At 41.4% G+C, this 22,730-nt stretch overlaps 1 protein-coding gene across 2 annotated transcripts in view; it reads right to left on the bottom strand.

The window, feature by feature from the left end:
• Window positions 1-281: 281 nt before the first annotated feature.
• The window catches only part of LOC139380382 (signal transducer and activator of transcription 4), a 28,066-nt gene continuing 5,617 nt past the window's right edge, over window positions 282-22,730 (bottom strand). Inside the window, exons 6-23 of one of the 2 annotated variants that reach the window (XM_071123014.1) lie at window positions 19,063-19,148; window positions 17,755-17,906; window positions 17,463-17,621; window positions 17,114-17,206; window positions 12,283-12,342; window positions 12,068-12,088; window positions 8,348-8,441; window positions 7,995-8,039; window positions 6,343-6,426; window positions 5,837-5,935; window positions 5,576-5,711; window positions 5,197-5,249; window positions 4,760-4,854; window positions 4,194-4,330; window positions 3,658-3,849; window positions 2,139-2,184; window positions 1,847-1,946; window positions 282-916 (exon numbers count right to left, since the gene is read on the bottom strand). In XM_071123014.1, coding sequence (XP_070979115.1) covers window positions 893-916; window positions 1,847-1,946; window positions 2,139-2,184; window positions 3,658-3,849; window positions 4,194-4,330; window positions 4,760-4,854; window positions 5,197-5,249; window positions 5,576-5,711; window positions 5,837-5,935; window positions 6,343-6,426; window positions 7,995-8,039; window positions 8,348-8,441; window positions 12,068-12,088; window positions 12,283-12,342; window positions 17,114-17,206; window positions 17,463-17,621; window positions 17,755-17,906; window positions 19,063-19,148 — 1,676 coding nt within the window. In that variant the 3' untranslated portion in view covers window positions 282-892. The remainder of the gene's footprint in view (window positions 917-1,846; window positions 1,947-2,138; window positions 2,185-3,657; window positions 3,850-4,193; window positions 4,331-4,759; window positions 4,855-5,196; window positions 5,250-5,575; window positions 5,712-5,836; window positions 5,936-6,342; window positions 6,427-7,994; window positions 8,040-8,347; window positions 8,442-12,067; window positions 12,089-12,282; window positions 12,343-17,113; window positions 17,207-17,462; window positions 17,622-17,754; window positions 17,907-19,062; window positions 19,149-22,730) is intronic. The other variant, XM_071123015.1, reaches the window with a different exon arrangement.

Raw genomic sequence — 22,730 nt, 5'->3', positions numbered from 1 at the left:
TGAAATATGTTTAGTTGTCCTTATCTTATCATTCTAATGTCATCCTTGAATAATATAGGACTAGAATTAGATACAGAAGGCCTTCACTTGTCTTCACAAAGATTGAATGGTTATGGGTCTGAATAAATAACTCCTATAGCCTACTGCCATCGCGCGTTCACTCTTCTTTAAAACTCCCCGTGAGTTCTATTGGGAAAGGGAGTGGATTTGGGAGATAAATCTCGGTAACCGGGTTTCCACTATTCAACCCTACTATCATGTAATGAATAGCACTTTAAAAGTTTCATGAATTATTATTTATTATTATTACCTACAGGTACACTATTACTCAGTGGTAAAGACAGTTGAAAGGGGGAAATCATATTTTGTTTAACCCTTTTGCTGGTGGAAAGGGGTGTCAATGAAAATGGGACCATTACACCTTGGGCTCTAAGTGCAAAAATATCCAATTGGTAAACTAATGAAAACACAAAAAGTGATTAAAGCGATAATAAACATGTATTATTTGTACAAAACTTGGTTCTTGATAGCGGGGCATAAGACACTATATATATATATATATATAATAACATACTAACATTACTTGTGCACACAGACACAAACAGAAAGCAATAGTGTGCTTGCACAGAAGTAATAAAGATGTCAATTTATGAGAAGAGACATAACAAGCTGGATGTATTCTGGACACATTCAATACCGCCTTGCATGTAATATCTACTTTATGCTCAAAACATAATATTATATCTTTGTTTTCATGACAAAGGGCTCAAAGACAATACTAACAGTTGGGTAGAAGAGCAATGTATTGTGATCAGATGTAAGAGAAAATTACACTTGTGCAGGGATTCAGTAGAGACTGTGTCACTTGGCATACTCTGCAGGTCATCTTGTGTTACTCGGAGTACGGAGAACTCATCTGTAAAAGTCAAACAATACCCATAATAGCAGACGCCAATGCAACTAGAATATAAAGATTGTTTCAGCAGGTTCAGTCCAATCACCACAGAGGATTACAAGGAGTCTTCATGATGACTCGTTTATTTTACAAAGGAACATCATCTTAAAAGTCGTATCTAACGTCAAAGCCAGAGCAGAGATGAAGTCAACCTAGGCTTCTGAACCTAGTTAATCTCCAGAGTGTTTTAATACCTTGCTGCGGTGTAGCCTAGTCCCAACCTTCTACATGATGTGTTCTATAGCCAACTCTTCTATCATTACTATACACCATACACCAAGTCAGTTGTGGTCAGTGCTGTTTAAGTTTTCGTACGCCCATGGCCTTATTTCTAGTACAGCATATTGGATGACTGTCATTCATATTCCATTCACCCAGCTCAATGTAACATCAATAGGCTTAGGCTACTACATGATGCTCAAATTTCCCTATACCCGTCATGAGGTTGCTGCAACCTAGCCTATGAATTAAAGTTTAAAACGTCGGTGCACAGGTCGAAAGACAATATTGGAGTATTCAAGGTGGTAGACAGTGGCACAATCAATACCGCCTTGCACACTCTAGCTGATCTAGGGTGTAAACACTAGTCCAAAACAGTTGCAGACAAGAGTTTGTATTGGACAAACTCAGGTAGGTTTAGCCCCGTGTTGTTCGGGCCTTCCTCCTCTGAGGAGCCTCCACTCATACAAGTGTAACAGAGTTGAAAATGCATTTCTTGTATTATCACCAAAATTGAGACAAAGGTTATTGTATACCAGCACTTACTGGCTTAGAGAGGCAACTGTGTATCTGCAATGATGGAAGAGTTGGCTACATTAGATGGGCCTACAGTTTGGGACTAGGCTAGCTGCAGTGTGTGTATGTTAAAGATAGGGCGGTTAGTGTACTCACGGCAGTCTCAATCTCCAAGGGGCTGAGGTGCTGGGTGAGCATGTCAAACATCCCAGGGGACATGGGGGGTTCTGGGGAGGAGCAGGGGGGAGGTGTGGTTCTAAGGGCGGGGGTGGCAGCAGTGGAGAGAAAGAGAGAGAGATATAAGTCAAGGGAATGGTTTAGACTATAGAAACAAAGGATATCTAACATAGCCTAATATTTCGGATACACATCTTCGGCACAGGTCTGCATTCAACTCCTGGCATGCACAGATTATAAGAGCTTAACAAACTTAAACTTAAGTACTCACTGCAAAGTTGAGATGGGGATCAGCATAGATGGTATGTATGGAAAGACTGCAAGAAGATTTTTTTAAAAATAGGAGATTATGGGCATGTTAGTAAACAACCATTCAAATTGTTGGCAATATCAATCCTGCTTCCCAGTTCCAGAACATTTGATTGTCCAGTTGTGCTGATGATTATACAATGTTTGTATAAAACATTCCCCTGGCGTTGGAAGAACATTCCCAGAACACATTTAGTCTTTTCTTTAAAAGGTTCCCAGAATGTTTCATTAGGTTGTGGGAACAGTCTGGTGGGAACATTGTGGGGACATCACAAAATATATATTCCCAAATCACAAAAGCTTTCCAGTTGTGCTGATGATTATACAATGTTTCTTTTAGGGTGCAAAAAATATGCACTTGATGTTACAAGAACCACATTTTTTACATTCTTTCAAAGTTCCGTCATCATTAGGCACACCTGGACTCCATTACCTCACTTATTACCTCCCCTATATCTGGCACTCCCTTAGATTCTTTCACCAGTCAGTATTGTTTATGTGTTTCATGTCTATACATTACTCGTAATTGTTATATTGTTCAATGTTCCGATTATTATTAAACTCACCACCTGCACTTGCTTTCTGACTCCCGGCATATACGTTACACCATGGAGGTTTCTTTCATGTGTTCATGTTATCTTACTGTTGAGGAAATTAGTGGTACAACTCATGTGGAAACACATATGGAAATGATTCGGAATCACATGACAATCCATCAAGATTAACTGAATATTCCAGGAATGTTTCTTTGAACAACTTCTATTGCGGCAACATTTTATTTGCCGAAGTATGTTCAGGGAAAGTTAGTAGAACCAACATGTCATAATGTCACACTATAACCTTATGAGACAATTGTAGGAATATTCCCTGCTTGTTGGTGTTTTGAATAACATATCCATCAACATTAGCAGAACGTTTCTGTAATATTTCTTCAGAACCAATTTACTGCTCCCACATTTTGTTGCGGTAGTATATTCTATGAATATGACCGGAACATTGGGTTATAATCCCTGGCAACCTAATGAGAACCTTAGGGGAATATTCTGTGGTAGTTTCTACAGATATTGTAAAGAACATTTTATTGAACGTTAGGAGAACATTCCAAGGATAGTTCAATTAAAAAATAAGAAAAAATACATTTTCTCATCAAAAACAATCTTAGAATACTTTTGGGTTGTTATTATCCTAATGTTAGATAAAACCTGAATTAGAACTTAATGTGAATCTTAGCTAATGTTCTGGGAATGTTCATGGTTTGGTTATGAGCGATAATTGCATGTTGCGCACCAACTGCCAACTCCCAGTAACACACAGGTAAAAACACATCACCAACAAACAATGAGTAGAAAATGATGCAATCCCATAACATACTTACTCTCACTCACAGAGAAGTTGCTGGAACCTAGGTGGTCAGAATTATTTTATATACAGTACAAACCAAAACCCTCTCCATCATAAACATGTCTTGGCAGACATCTTGCCTTTGCTCTGCTGGCTGTTGTAAAGTCGTCCGAAGGCCTCGTCTTTGGGGATGTCTGGGTAGAGGAACTTTAGTGGGTTCTCAGGGACCTCTCCGTCTGCGATGACCTTGTAGTCCCGGATAATGTCGGCAAACGGGAGAGCGCTGAGGCGTGATTTGGTGTACGGCTCCACCGAGATGAACTTGGCCTCTCCTGTTGACACAGACACAACCAAAGCGCCAATCAGAGTTAAATGTTTACAGAATCAATGTTAAAGACACTGTGGAAGTTTAGATGCTAATTGTTTTGTGGATTTCAATGTTGACTGCATGGTTTAGATAAAATATGAATCAATTTATTATCTTATGAAACCAAACAAATCACTAGTTTTGGGCAAACAATATGATTTTAATGGGTGTGGGGAGGTGTGATCCTTTATGTCTAATCAGGTCATTTCTGGATAATTTTTCTCTCGATGTAGGGGTCCCCCTTTGGCTCAAGAGCAGATGCAAAAATTCCAAATAGTGAAGATAATTCGACAGCCGAACAGGCCTCACCACTATCGGACTGCTCCACCCAGGTGAAGGTGATCCCGCCCAGGTGGCTCTCGCTGAAGCGCAGCAGGAAAGTCCCAGGCTCCTTGTCCTTCAGACGGGCCCTCTCAGTCTCCTTACTGACAAAACCCATGATGCAGCTGAAGGAAGCACACCCAAAACACACCATCAGTTACATTACTTATTTTACACCCACTGATTTAACAGTACACTGTGGTCTAAAGCCCTGAGCAGTGAATAGATCAATCCAGTCCATGAAATCCATTCAAAATGGAACTGAACCTAATGAGTCGCAAATGACATTAAATTGTACTGAACCCAACACTGTAGTTTAGCAAAAAGGTAGCTTAGGGATCAGCAGTGGGGTACACAAAGCAGAGGAGTGTCCACAAACAACTTGTAGCCCCTAGCATCTATCGCCTAAGCATTTATGTAGATCTGAGAATATTGTAGAAGCAACATGGCAATAATTCCATCTGTCCCCCTAATAATTGTCCACACATGGCAAAGTGCCTAGGGGAAAGGGGATAGGGGGCCCTAAAAGGGGATAGACCGGCCCTAAATCTCACTTGTCGTTCCAGATGGGAAGTAGGTGCTTCTTGATGAGCTCCAGGATGGAATCCAGCCACATCCAGAAACTGAAATTCTTCCCATGAATATTCTCCTGGAAAAAGCAGACAGAATGGGAAAGAGATGAGAATTACCCTTAAAAGTTTTTATGGCATCTTTCAATAAAAAGACAGCCTCAAGTTATTCATTTAATATGACCACTGGAAAAATTCCTCAGGGTAACGGACTGGTGCAATTATGAATTGTTGATGGAGAATGACTCTACTAGGAGCTGAAGAGAATAAGTCAAGTCAAGATGGAGAATGACAGTACAGTATGTCTGTGAAAGATTCTACATGAAGTGGGAAGGGAGAGTATTTGTTACTAAGATATGACATCCTTCATTTTGTGTTTAAGACTTGTAGTCGTAGGACTATAAAGAAGCAATAGCACCGACCTTGCAGAATTTGGACCAGGATACCTGACATTCGTTTTGGGAGGCTTGCTGACCTACAGTGAAGATGATTCATAGATTTACGATTATCAACAACAACAAAAACATTACAATTTCATACACTAAGAATGAATATTCAATTATTCTTGAACAGAAATAACACCACCTTAGATAATATAGGGGGAGTCCATACTATTGTGGTGGTTGGAAGCCAAAGACCGATGTTGAACAATCTCATGACAATTCACATTCCTGTTCTCTCATAATTGAAAATACTTGTAAAGGGACAGGAGTGCTTTTCCTCATGACAAATAAATGGTGTATGTATGCTGTTCCAACACTGTTATGCCCCCATGAAAAGTGTTCCACTAGGCCACCGTACCCAAGAGTTTCTCTCCTAGCATGCACAGCTGTTCCCTGTTGAGGCCCCGCCCAGCGAAGGTGGAGAACTGCCAACTCAGTACCTCAGAGAGCTGGCCCCAACTGGCCCGCTGAGGACTGGCAAAGAAGCCCAGGTTCTAAAAAAGGGAGCGGCACAGAGGAAAGAGAGTGAGATAAAATATAAAACACCTAAAAGAATGGTAGAGTATGTGTGTGTGTGTGTGTGTGTGTGTGTGTGTGTGTGTGTGTGTGTTCAGCTCACCCTGGGTTCGTCAGTCAGCAGGTTGTACCACATGACAGATGCCCAACCTCCAGGCAGTTGGCTAACATTGGAGATGACCACCAGAGGAAAAGAGCAGGTCTGCAGAGAGAGACATATATGCGCGCACGCACGCACGCACGCACGCACACACACACACACACACACACACACACACACACACACACACACACATACAGTATTTGCTTACACAAAGACTACAGTGGCTTGCAAAAGTATTCACCCCCCTTGGTATTTTTCCTATTTTGTTGCCTTACAACCTGGAATTAAAATTGATTTACAGGTTGTAATGCAACAAAATAGGAAAAACACCAAGGGGGATGAATACTTCTACAAGGCACTGTAATAATGACTGACAATGTATGCTAGGAAGACTGTGTGGGGGTTATTTGAGGTGTGGGATGGAGTGGATTATTGTCAGAATGCGTGTGTGGGAGAGTGTGTGTCTTATATAGGAGATATGAAGTAGTGTGTAGAAATTGACTGACCTCCAGGTCGATGTTAATGCCCTGTATGTTGAACTGGGCCTCAAAGCTGAGGGAGTGGAGCTCCTCCGTCACAGAGACAGGACCCTGGAACCAGCAGAATACAAATACACACACACACAAAGATACACACACACACACACACACACACACACACACACACACACACACACACACACACACACACACACACACACACACACACACACACACACACACACACACACACACACACACACACACACACACACACTTTACTAAACGCCTTCCTCTTCCTCTTACAAACACTCTACTACACCACATTTCACAAACCCTTTTTCTCAGAACACATTAAATACAGTAGCAGAGGAAAAAAAAAAAATTTTTTGTGCAGTGAGGGACACACCAAAAAGTTGAACACATCTCAATGAAAACACGGCAGGCTCTATCAACGGGATAAGGAATTTGCCCTATTTACTAAAGAACAGCATTCCATAACAAGGCCGTCGAAAAACCCAAGGAAATGATCTTTGAGGATAATTATATTCCCTCTACAGTATATGAGCATTAGGGAGAAGTTTGATAGCAGTATTCATCAGTAATTTTCTGTAATAAGATAAGGATCCTGTATCCTAGTGTTTAAATTGTGTGAATGAAGCTTTGTCATGACTTTTGTTGAGACACATGAATAAAAAGGCTAAATAAACGCCTTTCTTCAATTCAAAAGTCAATCTATGATAAAACTTTATCAGAAAGAGCACATGTTTTTTTCAATTAAGAGTTTACTAGGGAGTTAACAAGGTTTTCCATCTGTGATAAGTTATGGAGCCATCTGAAAACGTACGCAAGCAAAAGCACCATTGTCCTGAAAAGGAGTTAAAACTTCAAATTAAGGGGAACATTTTGCAAATCCTTGGCAATGTTGCCTTCTACTGTTTTAAGAAAGCAACTACCTCTTTCTTAACGGAAGTGTTTTTGAGTTATTATAGATATTATATATTTAACTAGGCAAGTCAGTTAAGAACAAATTCTTATTTACAATGACGGCCTACTGGGGAACAGTGGGTTGTTCAGGGGCAGAACGACAGATTTTTACCTTGTCAGCCTAGGGTTTTGAGCCAGCAACCGTTTTAGTTACTGACCCACCACTCTAACCACTAGGCTACCTCTAACCAGTAGGCTACCCCAACCTCAGGCAAAGTAAAACAAAATATTTACCTCTAAATAAATCATAAGTTTTAAACTCTTAATTCACTTCTGTGTCCAATGACTTGATCTCTGGTTGACCAGAATATATCTCTTGAAGTTGTTACAAAGATACAGAAGAAGAAGCGAGACATCCTACTCCCTAATCTTTTCTGGTTACATTACAGTCAATAAACTAAGCAGATTAGACCCAGCTGCTAAAGCATTGGTGCCTATGGGAGAGCCACCCCGTTAAGCAGACCGGAAATAACCATTTTTTTCAATGGTAAACAGCCTGAGTGTGACATCTTCATGTATCTACCATCTTTGGCTCGACAAAGCAGTTCTACCATAGCAAACAAATCTGAACGCCATGTTCCAAAGGTCACTTTACTAGAGTGTAATCTTAGATAGGTCTGCGTCACTGACCCTTAACCATCATTCATGGAAAAACTAAAAGTCTTGTTCAACTTTCATATCACTCCTCTCACCTCGTTCACCTTGGTTCCATTAACGTATTTCTTCTCTTTCAGCTGCTGAAGAAGATACAAATAGGATATCAATGCATAATAAATATACTTACATTAATATCAAATGAACTGTTCACACAATGTCATGTACAGCTAGGCCAGGGCGATCTTAATAAAAAATGTTTACTATATAACAGGGTCTTTGCAAACAGTTGTCTGTTATTTCCAATATGACCGTTGACAGCCAGCCCCATTGAACCAAATTAGTTTGAGTCCACTAAAATGTTTCACTAAACCTGTGGATGAACAGATTGAGGTTGAATTATTATTAAAATGTCAGTGTGTTAGTGGGGACAGTGAAAGTCAGAGGTTACCAAGTGTCGAAACTCTACAGACAGGCAGCCATTGGATGATTCCTCCACGTCCATTACTTTGGTGGTGGTAGTCAGGATGAAGAACTGACGATTTCTGAATGGAGAGGGATGGGGCAAAGCCGTAGTTAGTAGTCTGAACTAAGCATACACAGGCGCAGACACATACAAACACAGAACAGCAACAACAACAGAATTAGCTAAGATACTGTACATGGCAAACACATGCAGCGGGTAGAAACAACTCAAATTCAAGTTGGATTTCAGGCAGCTGAATAGGGCATTACTCTGCTTACTTAAACTGTGTCAACTGATAAGTAATCAAACACATCTCATATTTCTCTCTTTGTCACTGTTCTCACTACGCACTAAAAACAAATAGTTGTATATAGCGCCAAATAAAGGTTCATTTGGCTTGTAAGCATAGAGGAACCCTTTTTGGTGCTATATGGAACCTTTTTTTGAAGGTTCTATGAAAATAACCATACTCATAAGGTTCTAAATGGAACATGTGCTATAAAGAACGATTTCCTAAGATTCTATAAAGAACCATTAATAATGATTTGATATAGCACCAAAAAAGGGTTCCGCTATGGTTACAACCCTTTTTGGGGCTATTATAGAACCCTTTTTTATGGTTCTTTATAGAACCTTTATGGAGAATGGTTCTATAAAAAACCTTTCTCAATCTCAAAGGTTCTTTGTAGAACCATACAGTTTTTTAATTCTGGTTTAATTAGCCACATTATATTGTTAAAATTTCATAGTTTTATTATTGTGTTTATTAGCAAGTTTAATCAGGTGTGCTAGCTCTGGAACAGCTGGGGGTCCCTGAGAAGAGAATTGAGAACTACTGTCTTAGTCGACAATTCTCAATTGACACACGGCCATATGTGAGTCTTTCACAAGACACCGTCACTGGCCATAGTCATATACAGTGCTGTGAAAAAGTAATTGCCCCCTTACACTCAATAACTGGTTGTCCCACCTTTAGCTACAATGACTACAACCAAACGCTTCCTGTAGTTTTTTATCAGTCTCTCAAGGCGCCGTGGAGGAATCTTGGCCCACTATTCTATGCAGAATTGCTTTAAACTCATTCTTCCAAAATCCTTGATGATCATCCAGGTGCTTCCAGTTGCTTTTTGGCAAACTTGAGTAAACGTTTTTGGATGAGATGGTGAAAACCAAACACTGCATTCCACAGTAAGCACCTTATGCCAACAGTCAAGCGTGGCGCTGATAATAAGATTGCTTGGGGATGCTTTGCTGCCTCCGGACCTGGACGACTTGCCTTAATAGAAGGAACCATGAATTCTGCTCTGTATCAGAGAATTTTACTGGAGAATGTCAGGCCATCTGTCTGTGAGCTGAAGCACAGCTGGGTTGTGCAGCAAGAAAATGATCCAAAACACACAAACAAGTACAGTTGAAGTCGGAAGTTTACATACACCTTAGCCAAATACATCTTCCCTGTCTTAGTTAGGTCAGTTAGGATCACCACTTTATTTTAAGAATGTGAAATGTCAGAATAACAGTAGAGAGAATGACTTATTTCAGCTTTTATTTCTTTCATCACATTCCCAGTGGGTCAGAAGTTGGTACAATTGCCTTTAAATTGTTTAACTTTAGTCAAACGTTTCACGTAGCTTTCCACAAGCTTCCCACAATAAGTTGGTTGAATTTTGGCCCATTCCTCCTGACAGAGCTGGTGTAACTGAGTCAGATTTGTAGCCCTCCTTGCTCGCACATGCTGTTTCATTTCTGCCCACAAATGTTCTATGGGATTGAGGTCAGGGCTATGATGGCCACTCCAATCCCTTGACTTTGCTGTCCTTAAGCCATTTTGCCACAACTTTGGAAGTATGCTTGGGGTCATTGTCCATTTGGAAGACCCATTTGTGACCAAGCTTTAACTTCCTGACTGATGTCTTGAGATGTTGCTTCAATATATCCACAACATTTTCTTTCCTCATGATGCCATCTAGTTTGTGAAGTGCACCAGTCCCACCTACAGCAAAGCACCCCCACAACATGATGCTGCCACCCCCGTGCTTCACGGTTGGGATGGTGTTCTTCGGCTGGCAAGCCACCCCCTTTTTCCTCCAAACATAACGATGGTCATTACGGCCAAACAGCTCTATTTTTGTTTCATCAGACCATAGGACATTTCCCCAAAAAGTATGATCTTTGTCCCCATGTGCAGTTGCAAACCGTAGTCTGTCTTTTTTATGACGGTTTTGGAGCAGTGGCTTCTTCCTTGCTGAGCGGCCTTTCAGGTTATGTCGGCATAGGACTCGTTTAACTGTGGATATACTTTTGTACCTGTTTCCTCCAGCATCTTCACAATGTCCTTTGCTGTTGTTCTGGGATTGATTTGCACTTTTCGCACCAAAGTATGTTCATCTCTAGGAGACAGAACGCATCTCCTTCCTGAGTGGTATGACGGCTGCGTGGTCACATGGTGTTTATACTTGCGTACTATTGTTTGTACAGATCAACGTGGTACCTTCAGGCATTTGGAAATTGCTCCCAAGGAGGAACCAGACTTGTGGAGGTGTACAATTTGTTTTCTGAGGTATTGGCTGATTTATTTAGATTTTCCCATGATGTCAAGCAAAGAGGCACTGAGTTTGAAGGTAGGGCTTGAAATACATCCACAGGTACACCTCCAATTGACTCAAATGATGTCAATTAGCCTATCAGAAGCTTCTAAAGCCATGACATCATTTTCTGGAATTTTCCAAGATGTTTAAAGGTACAGTCAACTTAGTGTATGTAAACGTCTGACCCACTGGAATTGTGATACAGTGAAATATTGTGATAAGTGAAATAATCTGTCTGTAAACAATTGTTGGAAAAATGACTTGTGTCATTCACAAAGTAGATGTCCTAACCGACTTGCCAAAACTAAAGTTTGTTAACAAGGAATTTGTGGAGTGGTGGAAAAACGAGTTATAATGACTCCAACCTAAGTGTATGTAAACTTCTGACTTCAACTGTATACATCAAAATTGTTAAAAAGCAACAAATTTTACGTTTTGAAATGACCTACTCCAAGTCCAGACCTAATCCCAATTGAGATGTTGTGTCAGGACTTAAAACGATCAGTTCATGTTTGAAAACCCACAGAAAATTCCCCCACGGTGACGTGAGACTGATCAACAATTACAGGAAGCATTTGGTTGCAATCATTGCAGCGAAAGGTGGCACAATCAGTTATTGAGTGTAATTGTTAATTAAATAAATAAAATAAGCATGCATTTTTTTGTTATTTGTAACCTCAGATTCCCTTTATCTAATATTAGGTTTTGGTTGAAGATCTGATAACTTTCAGTATAAAAAATATCAGAAAAACTTTTTTACACCACTGTATAACATGTAACAGCATAACATAACATATTAGATAAACTAGAATGACACTCTCACTCATTGTTGCACAAAAAAAGCTGTGCAAAAGCCACGCCCCAAAATATTGTATTGAGCCATGACCCTACATTTTAATTATCACTAAAAGCGGAAAAAAACCTTATTTGAACTACAAATAACTACTGAAGGGCTCAAAAGGTTCTTGGGGTCAGTATGGTTCCACATAGAACAATCACCCTTCCCAAAGAACAATGTTCACACATGCCACATGAGAAGGTTCAATATTGGCATAAATAACAAGAACAGGAAATCCCCACAGAACATCCCACATTGAGGTTGCATGGATATACTCACACTCTACCAGGGGGGAGGTCCCTACACACAGGGAAGATAATACAGTACATAAATTACTCAGTAATGTAGTGCTAGCTTTCTTATAAACGTCAATGAAGAATATCTTGATGTCTATGAAACATTACGTTTCTGAAATATTAACAGAGCTTGCAAAGCGCGATCACTTTGAAGCAAATGCGCCACATATTGCTGTGTTACATTATACTAATACTCACTTGTCAAATATTGTCTTCACTTTTAGTTGGTAATCCACCTCTGGAAGTTTGACCAGCAATCTAGACAGAAAAGTGACAAAACATAAATATTTAGCAAAAACATACACTCACCTGACAGTTTATTAGGTACAGACAGTGAGTTACTTGGCCGTGGCTTGCTATATAAAGCAGGCAGACAGGCTTTGAGGCATTCAGTTACTGTTCCATTTAACGTTCGAATGGGGAAATCGAGTGACCTAAGGGACTTTGAGCGTGGTATGATCATCGGTGCCAGAAACTAACAGATTGTTGGATTACCAACAAATAGATGATGGCGCCGAAGGAGATGGCCGCATCGCCACTAGCTCTTAGAAAACTTTGCAGTATTTTGTTTTATTATGTATTATTTTTTACATTATTAGCTCAGGAAATGTTTTGTGTCATTACATACAGCCGGAAGAACTATTGGATATTAGAGCAGCGGTAACTCACCAGAACTACCAGCATTACAACCAGGAATACAACTTACCTGGAGCAGATCCTTTGTTCGCTCTCCCCAGAGCAATTGAACTTATTCAGGAGGCCGACCCAAAACATCACCGGTGGAGGAGAGGCACTCGAGGTGGCCTGCTGGTTCGACTTAGGAGGCGCACACCACCCACCGCTTCTGAGTATATTACTCGCTAACGTTGAGTCTTTGGATAACAAAGCTGATGAGCTTAGAGCAAGGATTTCTTTCCAGAGAGACATCGGGCCTGTAACATACTTTGTTTCATAGAAACATGGCTCTTTCGGGATACTCTGTCGGAGTCGGTAAAGCCAGCAGGATTTTCAGTACATCGCACAGACAAGAATAAATATCTCTCCGGGAAACAGAAGGGCGGAGGGGTGTGTTTCATGATTAACGACTCATGGTGTAATTCTAGGAGCATACAAGAACTCAAGTAATTTTGTTCACCTGACCTAGAATACCTCATAATTAAATGCCAACCATATTATCTACCAAGAGAATCCTCCTCCGTCATCATCACGCCGTTTACATCTCACCTCAATCCGAAACCTCGACGGCACGCTAAGAACTTTACTGCAAGCTGACTATATGCAAACTGGAAACCACATATCCTGAGGCTGCATTTATTGTATCAGGGGATTTTAACAAAGCAAATCTGAGGACTAGGCTGCAGAAGTTCTATCAAAATATTGACTGTCCTACTCGCGCTACTAAGACTCTCGACCATTGCTATTCAAACTTTCCGGAATGCTTACAAGGCCCTCCCCCGCCCTCCTTTCGGCAAATCTGACCACGACTCCATCTTGCTCCTCCCGTTATAGGCAGAAACTCAAACAGGAAGTGCCCGTGCTTCATACTATTCAACACTGGTCTGGCCAATCAAAATCCACGCTTCAGGATTGTTTTGATCATGAGGACTGGGATATGTTCCGGGTAGCTTGCGAAAATAATCTAGACGCATACACGGATATGGTGACTGAGTTCATAAGGAAGTGTATAGGAGATGAAGTACCCACTGTGACTATTAAAACCTACTCTAACCAGAAACCGTGGATAGATGGAAGCATTCGCGCGAAACTGAAAGCGCGCACCACTGCATTTAACCATTTACCAGCCACGTCACCGAGATCGACGTCTTGCTTCGGACAGGCTAAACACATTCTTTGCACGCTTTGAGGATAACACAGTGCCACCGACGCGGCCCGCTACCAAGGACTTTGGGCTCTCCTTCTCCCTGGCAGACGTGAGTAAAACATTTAAACGTGTTAACCCTCACAAGGCTGCCGGCCCAGACGGCATCCCTAGCCGCGTCCTCAGAGCATGCGCAGACCAGCTGGCTGGTGTGTTTACGGGCATATTCAATCTCTCCCTATCCCAGTGCACTGTCCCCACATGCTTCAAGATGGTCACCATTGTTTCTGTACCCAAGAAGGCAAAGGTAACTGAACTTAATGACTATCGCCCTGTAGCGCTCACCTCTGTCATCATGAAGTGCTTTGAGAGACTAGTCAAGGATCATATCACCTCTACCTTACCTGCCATCCTAGACCCACTTCAATTTGCTTACCGCCCCAATAAATCCACAGACGATGCAATCACCATCACCCTGCACACTGCCCTATCCCATCTGGACAAGAGGAATACCTGTAACGTCTGCTTCCAACTCACACTCTCAAACACGTAGATCCCCTGAACGCAGCTCACTTTCCAGCTTACACTCTCAAACACGTAGATCCCCTGAACGCAGCTCACTTTCCAGCTTACACTCTCAAACATATAGATCCCCTGAACGCAGCTCGCTCTCCAGTTCCCAATCACCTGAATTCTGATCACACACCTGTATGTCATTATCACACACTATTTAGTTGAGTTATGTGCACCCCATCATTGTGAGGTATTGTTTGTTTTGTGACACACTTCTATTCGGAGCTCTGGTTTTCCGTAATTTACTCCTCCTGTGTATGATAGTTTTTGACTGCCTCACTAACGACGCCTTTTGCCTATTCCCTGCCTGTACTTTAGCCTATCAGATTTCCTGTTACCTACCTATTTCCGGATCTCCTGGACGACATGACCTTTTCCCTGCCTGTACTGTTGCCTTTTTGGACCCCCTGTGTATGACCTTCTGCCTGCCTCTGAAACCCAGCAACCTGCCTCCTCCTGTGGTCCTTTACAATAAACACCTGCTGCGCCCTGCGCTTGAAACCAGCTCTCTGTCTCCCATCGTGTTCTTTACAATACCTATGTAAGAATGCTGTTTATGGACTATTACTCAGCATTCAACACCATAGTACCCTCCAAGATTATCATTAAGCTCGAGGCCCTGGGTCTGAACCCCGCCCTGTGCAACTGGGTCCTGGACTTCCTGACGGGCCGCCCCCAGGTGGTGGGAAGCATCACCTCCACTCTGCTTATCCTCAACACTGGGGCCCCACAAGGGTTAGTAAACACTCCTGTACTCCTGTACTCCTGTACTCCCTGTTCACCCATGACTGCGTGGTCAAGCATGCCTCAAACTCAATCATCAAGTTTGCAGACGACACAACAGTAGTAGGCTTGATTACCAACGATGACAAGACAGCCTACAGGGAGGAGGTGAGGGCTCTGGGAGTGTGGTGCCTTCAAAACAAACTCTCCCACAATGTAAACAAAACAAAGGGGGATGTTCGTAGACTTCAGGAAGCAGCATATGGTGCACCCCCCTATCAACATCGACGGGACATCAGTGGAGGTGGAAAGCTTCAAGTTCCTCGGCGTACACATCACTGACAAACTGAAATGGACCACCCACACAGACAGTGAGGTGAAGAAGGTGCAACAGAGTCTCTTCAACCTCAGGAGGCTGAAGAAATCTGGCTTGTCACCTAAAACCATCACAAATTTTTACAGATGCACAATTGAAAACATCCTGTCGGGCTGTATCACCGCCTGGTACGGCAACTGCGCCACCCAAAACCGCAAGGCTCTCCAGAGGGTGGTGTAGTCTGCTCAACGCATTACCGGTGGCAAACTACCTGCCCTCCAGGAAACCTACAGCACCCGATGTCACAGGAAGTCCAAAAAGATAATCAAGGACATCAACCACCCAAGCCACTGCCTGTTCACCTCACTATCATCCAGAAGGCGAGGTCAGTACAGGTGCATCAAAGCTGGGACCGAGAGACTGAAAAATAGCTTCTATCTCAAGGCCATCAGACTGTTAAACACCCATCACTAGCACATTAGAGGCTGCTGGCTATAGGCATAGACTAGGAATCCCTGGCCACTTTAAGGAATGGAACACTAGTCACTTTAATAATGTTTACATATCTGGCATTACTCATCTCATATGTATATACTGTATTCTATACTATTCTACAGTATCTGAGTCAATTAATAATGTTTACATATCTTGCATTACTCATCTCATATGTATATACTGTTTTCTATACTATTCTACGGTATCTCATTCACTTAATAATGTTTACATATCTTGCATTACTCATCTCATATGTATATACTGTGTTCTATACTATTCTACTGTATCTTAGTCCGTTCCGCTCTGACATCGCTCGTCCATATGTATATAGTCTTAAGTATATGTTGTGTAATTTGTTAGATATTACTTGTTCGATATTAATGCACTGTTGGAGCTAGAAGCACAAGCAATAACATCTGCTAATCACGTGTATGTGACCAATACAATTTGATTTGATTTGAAACGGCCACCATCCTGGGCTTTTCACACACAACAGTGTCTAGGGTTTACCGATAATGTTCGTGCAAGCTAACAGGTTGGCCACAAAGAGACAGACAACGGTGCAGCACAACAGTGGTGTGCAGAATGGCATCGTGGAAGGCACAACTCGTTGGTCCTTGTCACGGATAGGCTGTTGCAGCAGATGACAACACCAGGTTCACTACTATCAGCTAAAAACAAAAAGAAGCGGCTCCAGTGGGCACGCGATCACCAACACTTGACAATTCAGGAGTGGAAAAACATTGCCTGGAACATGACAGAGAGTTCAGTTTACTTGAGTGGCTTGCGCAGTCCCCAGACCTCAACCCAATAGAACATATTTGGAATGAGTTGGAACTGGCTGTTCGCAACATGAATGTACGGCCATCCAATCTGCAGCAACTGCATGATGCCATCACGTCAGCATGGACCAACGTTTCCGAACATTGTAAAATTCCCCGAAGAATGCAGGCTGTTCTGGAGGCAAAAGTACTAGACCCCGGTACTAGATGGGTGTACCTAATAAACTCTCTGGTGAGTGTATATTTAATATGTACACACAAACAATGGATTGATAAGCACCAAGTAATGAGTTGTGTTACATCTTAATACACATACAGTACCTGACTTTGGTGGTGAACTGCACCCCGGTCTTGATGATGAGAGGTTTCTGGGGGTGGGTTGGCATACATGGCTGCTTCTCCACCACAAAGGAGCTGTGGACATTGTACAAAGGATGACACAACGATGGCTTACAAGAGAACTACAATAGCATAATAGCAGTTGTGTATGGCACCTAGATTTTGATGGCGGCAACATAACAGTCACAAGTTCATTTCCCTGTTATCTAGACTTCCCATTATTTCCCACTCATGCTTCCCTATGCTTCCAGTTCTTTGGAAAATCACTTTGTGATATGGATATTTCATGCACTTGGTTAGAGTAGGTGTCCGGCTTTGTTGAGGTCAGTACCTTTTGATGAGGTGGTAGATGAGGTATTTGACCTGCTCCTCCATCTGCGGTCTCTGCAGTGGGATGGGGTCACTCTCATACGTCACCTTTAATATAAGTTCCCCCAGTTTGTCCAGCTGACGCTTCATCTGGAACAGACTTTGGGCAGTCAGTGTAAACCTAGGAGAGAGAGAGGGTGATGGGGTGTGCATGAATTGAGGTTGACCTAAAATCCCACGTTATTCTGGAATATAGTTATAAGATTGAGTAATGTGTGTGTGTGTATGTGTGTAAGCAAGCTTGGTTGCATTACCAGTTCTGGAGCTGGTCCAGTCCAGTGAGCAGTGGGCCACCTATACAGTTGATCTGCTGCCTGCGTTTCCACTCCATCAGCTCTGGGTTCAGCTGGGAGACTATCAGAGCATCAATCTCTTTTATCACGTCACTCATCTTAGATAGGTTCTCCTATGGGGGAACAATAACAACATCTCACTGCTGGACCTGTGTTGCTCAGTTGGTAAGCGCATGATCCTAGCAACACCAAGGTTGTGGGTTGAATTCCCCCAATATGATTGACTTTGGAAAATGTTGTTTTTTAAAGTTAATTTACTGCAATTATATGTGGTTTAACAAGACTCATGACATCTTTTAGGAAGGATATTTAATGATAATCCCATCAATAATGGATAGGGAAAAGTCTAGACCCGATTTCCCCAAATGCTATTCCGCTACAAAATATGTTTTATTAGGATCATTTATATGAACCCTCAATGTAGTTATACTGTATATATTCTCTTTTACAGAAAGTGATTGGAGCAATTGATAGCGACAGAGTCACACATCATATGAGATTTCTTTCCAAGCAAAGTCCAATTTCTTTGACTCCTCGACTTTAGGTCGTAGCTCATTTTCTGAATGTCATAGAGAAAAACCAAAGAAATTCCCCTTTGCATCAGAGTTGCATCTTCCTCTGGCACGTACTGCTTGTTTATAGCCTGAAGCTTCACAGATGTATGCATCGTTTTTGATTGGTATAAACAATCACGAATTGTAAAAATTAAAATAAAACATTTTTATAGTTTTTTTTTTAAATCAAGGAAGTTCCCACGCTTCCCCACAAAACGTTGGCGCCTAGGTTGGGAACCCATGTACTATTTATGTAAGTTACATTGAATAAAAGTGTCTGTTAAATGCCATATATTATAATATTATACATAAACGTGTGTTTTGTTGAATAGTCCCCGAAGCGAATTCAATAAATATCCTCAAGATTTCAATATCTAAAACTCAATCAGCTGTCTTGCAGTGCCAGACGAAAATCTAACTAGCAATATCGTGCTGGATGCAACAGTGCTCTCCACACTTTGCAGCCCAACAAAATGTTTTCTTTTTAACCATTGTATCTATATAGTAAATATTCATATAGAATTGTATAGACTAAAAGTGTGTAAGACAGCAACTGCATGACAGAAACGGTGGCCCCAATTCAAATAAATGCATATTACTCAAAGGTAAGGCATCGCTGATGTTCAACTGTTTACATGCTAAACACAAAGCTTAGGCCTATAGTAACAACCATAGCTGATTGCTGGTTTATCTAATCTATGTAGTGTTCCCACACCTTCCTCTTAAAGTCCAGGTTGTTGAGCATCTCCTGCAGTCGGGTCACTTCCTGTTTCATCGCCGCTGTGTTCCTGTCCACTGGATCTAAGGGACAAAAATACATCCAGCGTGACAGAGGATAAAACACAGTGGGAACCCATGTACTATTGATGTAAGTTACATTGAATAAAAGTGTGGCACTTCTTTGCACCACTTTATTGGCGCAACCTGGGATTGGTACATGGGTCGTTCCACGAAATGAGTCCCTTTTGCATCACTTTGAAACTGTAAGTAGAAATTGTACACCCTTATTGGATTTTAAAAGCATGTTATATTAAATGTGGTGCCCTTTAATAGACCACATGGACAATTCAATAAATTCAATAAAAATAAATAACATTTTATTTGAATATAGACTTGCTAAATAAGTCCACTTTCTGTGACTTCTCAGAAGATTTGAACCCCTTTAATCCCAAAAGTTTTCACCATTATTGTAAAGTCTTAGTTATTTTGTTGCTTCGACAAAGTCATTTCTGGCGATTTGTATTTATTTAATGTGATTAGTGATTCATTTAAAAACACACCTGTCCCTGATTTTAAGGTCAACCCTGTTTTGTGAACTAAACTCTAGTTTTAATATGGTGAAACTATTCCTTGTAAAATGTTTTTCTCAAAAGAAAGACTGGATATCTGATATTCAAATCATAGCGTAAAAGCAGGTGAGCTGGTTCAACTCTTTTTGGCCATTTTCTTGTGTTTTGTGGTGGAAAAAGCATAACACATCAACCCTCATAGATAGACAGGCTAGAAATATTTTAACAATAAAAACAATTATTGTGAAGCTTCTATGAGCTGCCTCTCCCTGTGGCACACATCAAGCTTCCGTCCCCATTATCACACCGGGCGGCAGGGTAGCCTAGTGGTTACAGCATTGTGCTAGTAACCGAAAGGTTGCAGGTTCGAATCCCCTAGCTGCCTAGGTACAAATCTGTCATTCTACCCTGAACAAGGCAGTGCTGTCAATGAAAATAAGAACTTGTTCTTAAATGACTTGCCTAGTCAAATAAAGAAACAATAAAACATTTTGGCTGATTTAAGATTAAATCGTCAACCCTGTTATGGTCAATTACTATTGTAATTTTTGTATTTAACCTCTTAAAATGGGAAAACATGTTTTTAATTAAAAGTCCAGTGCAATCAAAAACTAGATTTTCCTGTGTTTTAAATGTATTTCCACACTATGAGGTTGGAATAATACTGTGTTGTGAAAATGATGATTGTTTGAGCTGTTTGAAAAGACCGCCTGAAATTTCAGCCCGTTTTGGTGGGATGGAGTTTTGGCCTGCCTGGTGACATCACCAGTCGGTAAATTGGTTAATATACCAACAAGAAAGAGCATTCCAAACCTCTCTGCCAATAAAAGCTAGTTTTCAGTTTTCCCCTCCCCACTCAGACCACTCCCAAAAGGTCCTAGCAAAATTCCTTCTTGAGAAATTGCTCAAGAAGGATTTTTTTGCTTTTTTGACCATTTTAATTGAACACAATCACTATTACCCAGAAATGATTTGATATTAAGATAAAAATGGCTGAATTGGACCTTTAACTTGAACATTTGCTCATCATGACAGAATGTTACAATTTGGTGAAATAAAACATGTTTTTTTTATTGCCCCTTTAAAACCTATGGTTGTCATTCAGTCAGGCAGGATCATAATGAGATGATAAGAATATACATTAAAAGGGGGTCAAACATGCTTATGACAAGTCTTACAATGCATTATAACGACATCATATTGCATTATTGTTATGAATTTTATGAATAAATGACTAAACAATATCCCCATTTTAAATAGAACTCTAACTAAGTAAACTTATACTCTGTTTTATTATATCTGATTAACAATATGAGTTCATAAGTGAGGGATTGTGGGTATTTACATTTAAATAGGGCCTCCCGGGTGGCGCAGTGGTTAAGGGCGCTGTACTGCAGCGCCAGCTGTGCCATCAGAGTCCCTGGGTTCGCGCCCAGGCTCTAACCGGCTGCGATCGGGAGGTCCGTGGGGCGACGCACAATTGGCCTAGCGTCGTCCGGGTTAAGGAGGGATTGGTCGGTAGGGATCTCCTTGTCTCATTGCGCACCAGTGACTCCTGTGGCGGGCCGGGTGCAGTGCGCGCTAGCCAAGGTTGCCAGGTGCACGGTGTAGCCTCCGACACATTGGTGCGGCTGGCTTCCGGGTTGGATGCGCGCTGTGTTAAGAAGCAGTACGTTGGGTTGTGTATCGGAGGACGCATGACATTCAGCCTCTCTCCCGAGCCCGTACGGGAGTTGAGATAGTAGCTACTACAACAATTGGATACCAAAAAAAAAAGGGGTAAAATTCACACAAAAAAAAACAGAAAAACAAAAAAAACATTTAAATAAATACCATTCCAGCCAGGTTGGAGGAGATTAGGAGTGTTTTTTTATTAAGTAAGCAGGTCTTTAACCTATGGTTGAACCGACGAAACTTAGCTCTGGGGTGTTTTAGATAAGGCAGTGAGTGCATTCCTAGGTTTTCTGTTAACTAGAACTGTCAGCTAAGTGGTGATCGATAATGGTGAGGGATCAAGAGTTAATTCAGTTATGTTGTGTGTCCTGTGTGTGTGCTAGTGGGTCGGAATGAACTTTTAAACTTGCTCTGTCTTGGTCGAGAGGAGGAGATTCATTCACCCATGACGTCATATTTTGTATATAAACTGTTGTTCGTGGTTAAATGGGAGCGCGCTCCGAGAATAAATATTATTATCCATCTTACAAATTCTCATAAAATAGACTAAGTGAATTCAATTAATGAAAACATATTGGAAATAATGAAATTACAGTAACAATTATACCTGCTGGGTTTAAGCAAAGATACTAAAAACTAAGATATCCAGAAACTGCCTCTCCAATAAAATCCCTCGATCACGCTTGTAGTTGATGTCATGGTAATGTTGGCTAGCTAAGCTGATGCACAGAAACGTCATCGGGTCTAACGGTTGTCTCGAGCCGAACTGCGGATGTGCAGGCCGTCTAATCAAAGGCATTCCTTTGATATGAAGTTGTTTTTGATGAAAATGAAAACGTGTCAGTTTGTCACCTTAACCAGGTTTCAGCTAATTAAGACATTGGCGCAAATCTAGGTTTTGCATTTATATTTTACACTTTTTTTCACTTCTATTGACTTGCTAAACCCCATACCCGATTGGGGCAGCGGTCTAAGGCACTGCATCTCAGTGCTCGAGGTGTCACTACAGACCCTGGTTCGATCCCGGGCTGTATCACAAACGGCCGTGATCGGGAGTCCCATAGGGCGGCGCACAATTGGGACAGGGTTTTTTCAGATTAGGGGAGGGTTTGCCCGGAGTAGGCCGTCACTGTAAAATAAGAATTTGCTGTTAACTGTCTTGCCTAGTTAAATAAAGGTAAATAAATACCCCGGCCTAGTCTGCTTCGCAAGCGTTCCTGGAAGTATTGCGATATTGGGCCTCTGGGTTTAAAAACTATGCGGTGTAAGTCAAGTGTTGCCCATAGTTAGTCAATAATTTCACCACATCAGGCAGGTGCAGATATTGCCATTTTACTTACAGCTATCCAATATTATACGACAGCTGTAAAATCACATCAGATCTTAGTGGAGTCCATAAGGGTATGGATTGGGTGAATGG

Source organism: Oncorhynchus clarkii, chromosome 22 (genome assembly GCF_045791955.1).
Source record: "Oncorhynchus clarkii lewisi isolate Uvic-CL-2024 chromosome 22, UVic_Ocla_1.0, whole genome shotgun sequence".
Lineage (NCBI taxonomy): Eukaryota > Metazoa > Chordata > Actinopteri > Salmoniformes > Salmonidae > Oncorhynchus > Oncorhynchus clarkii.
Note: the sequence above shows the minus strand (reverse complement) of the source record. Positions and strands in the feature narration are given on the sequence as shown.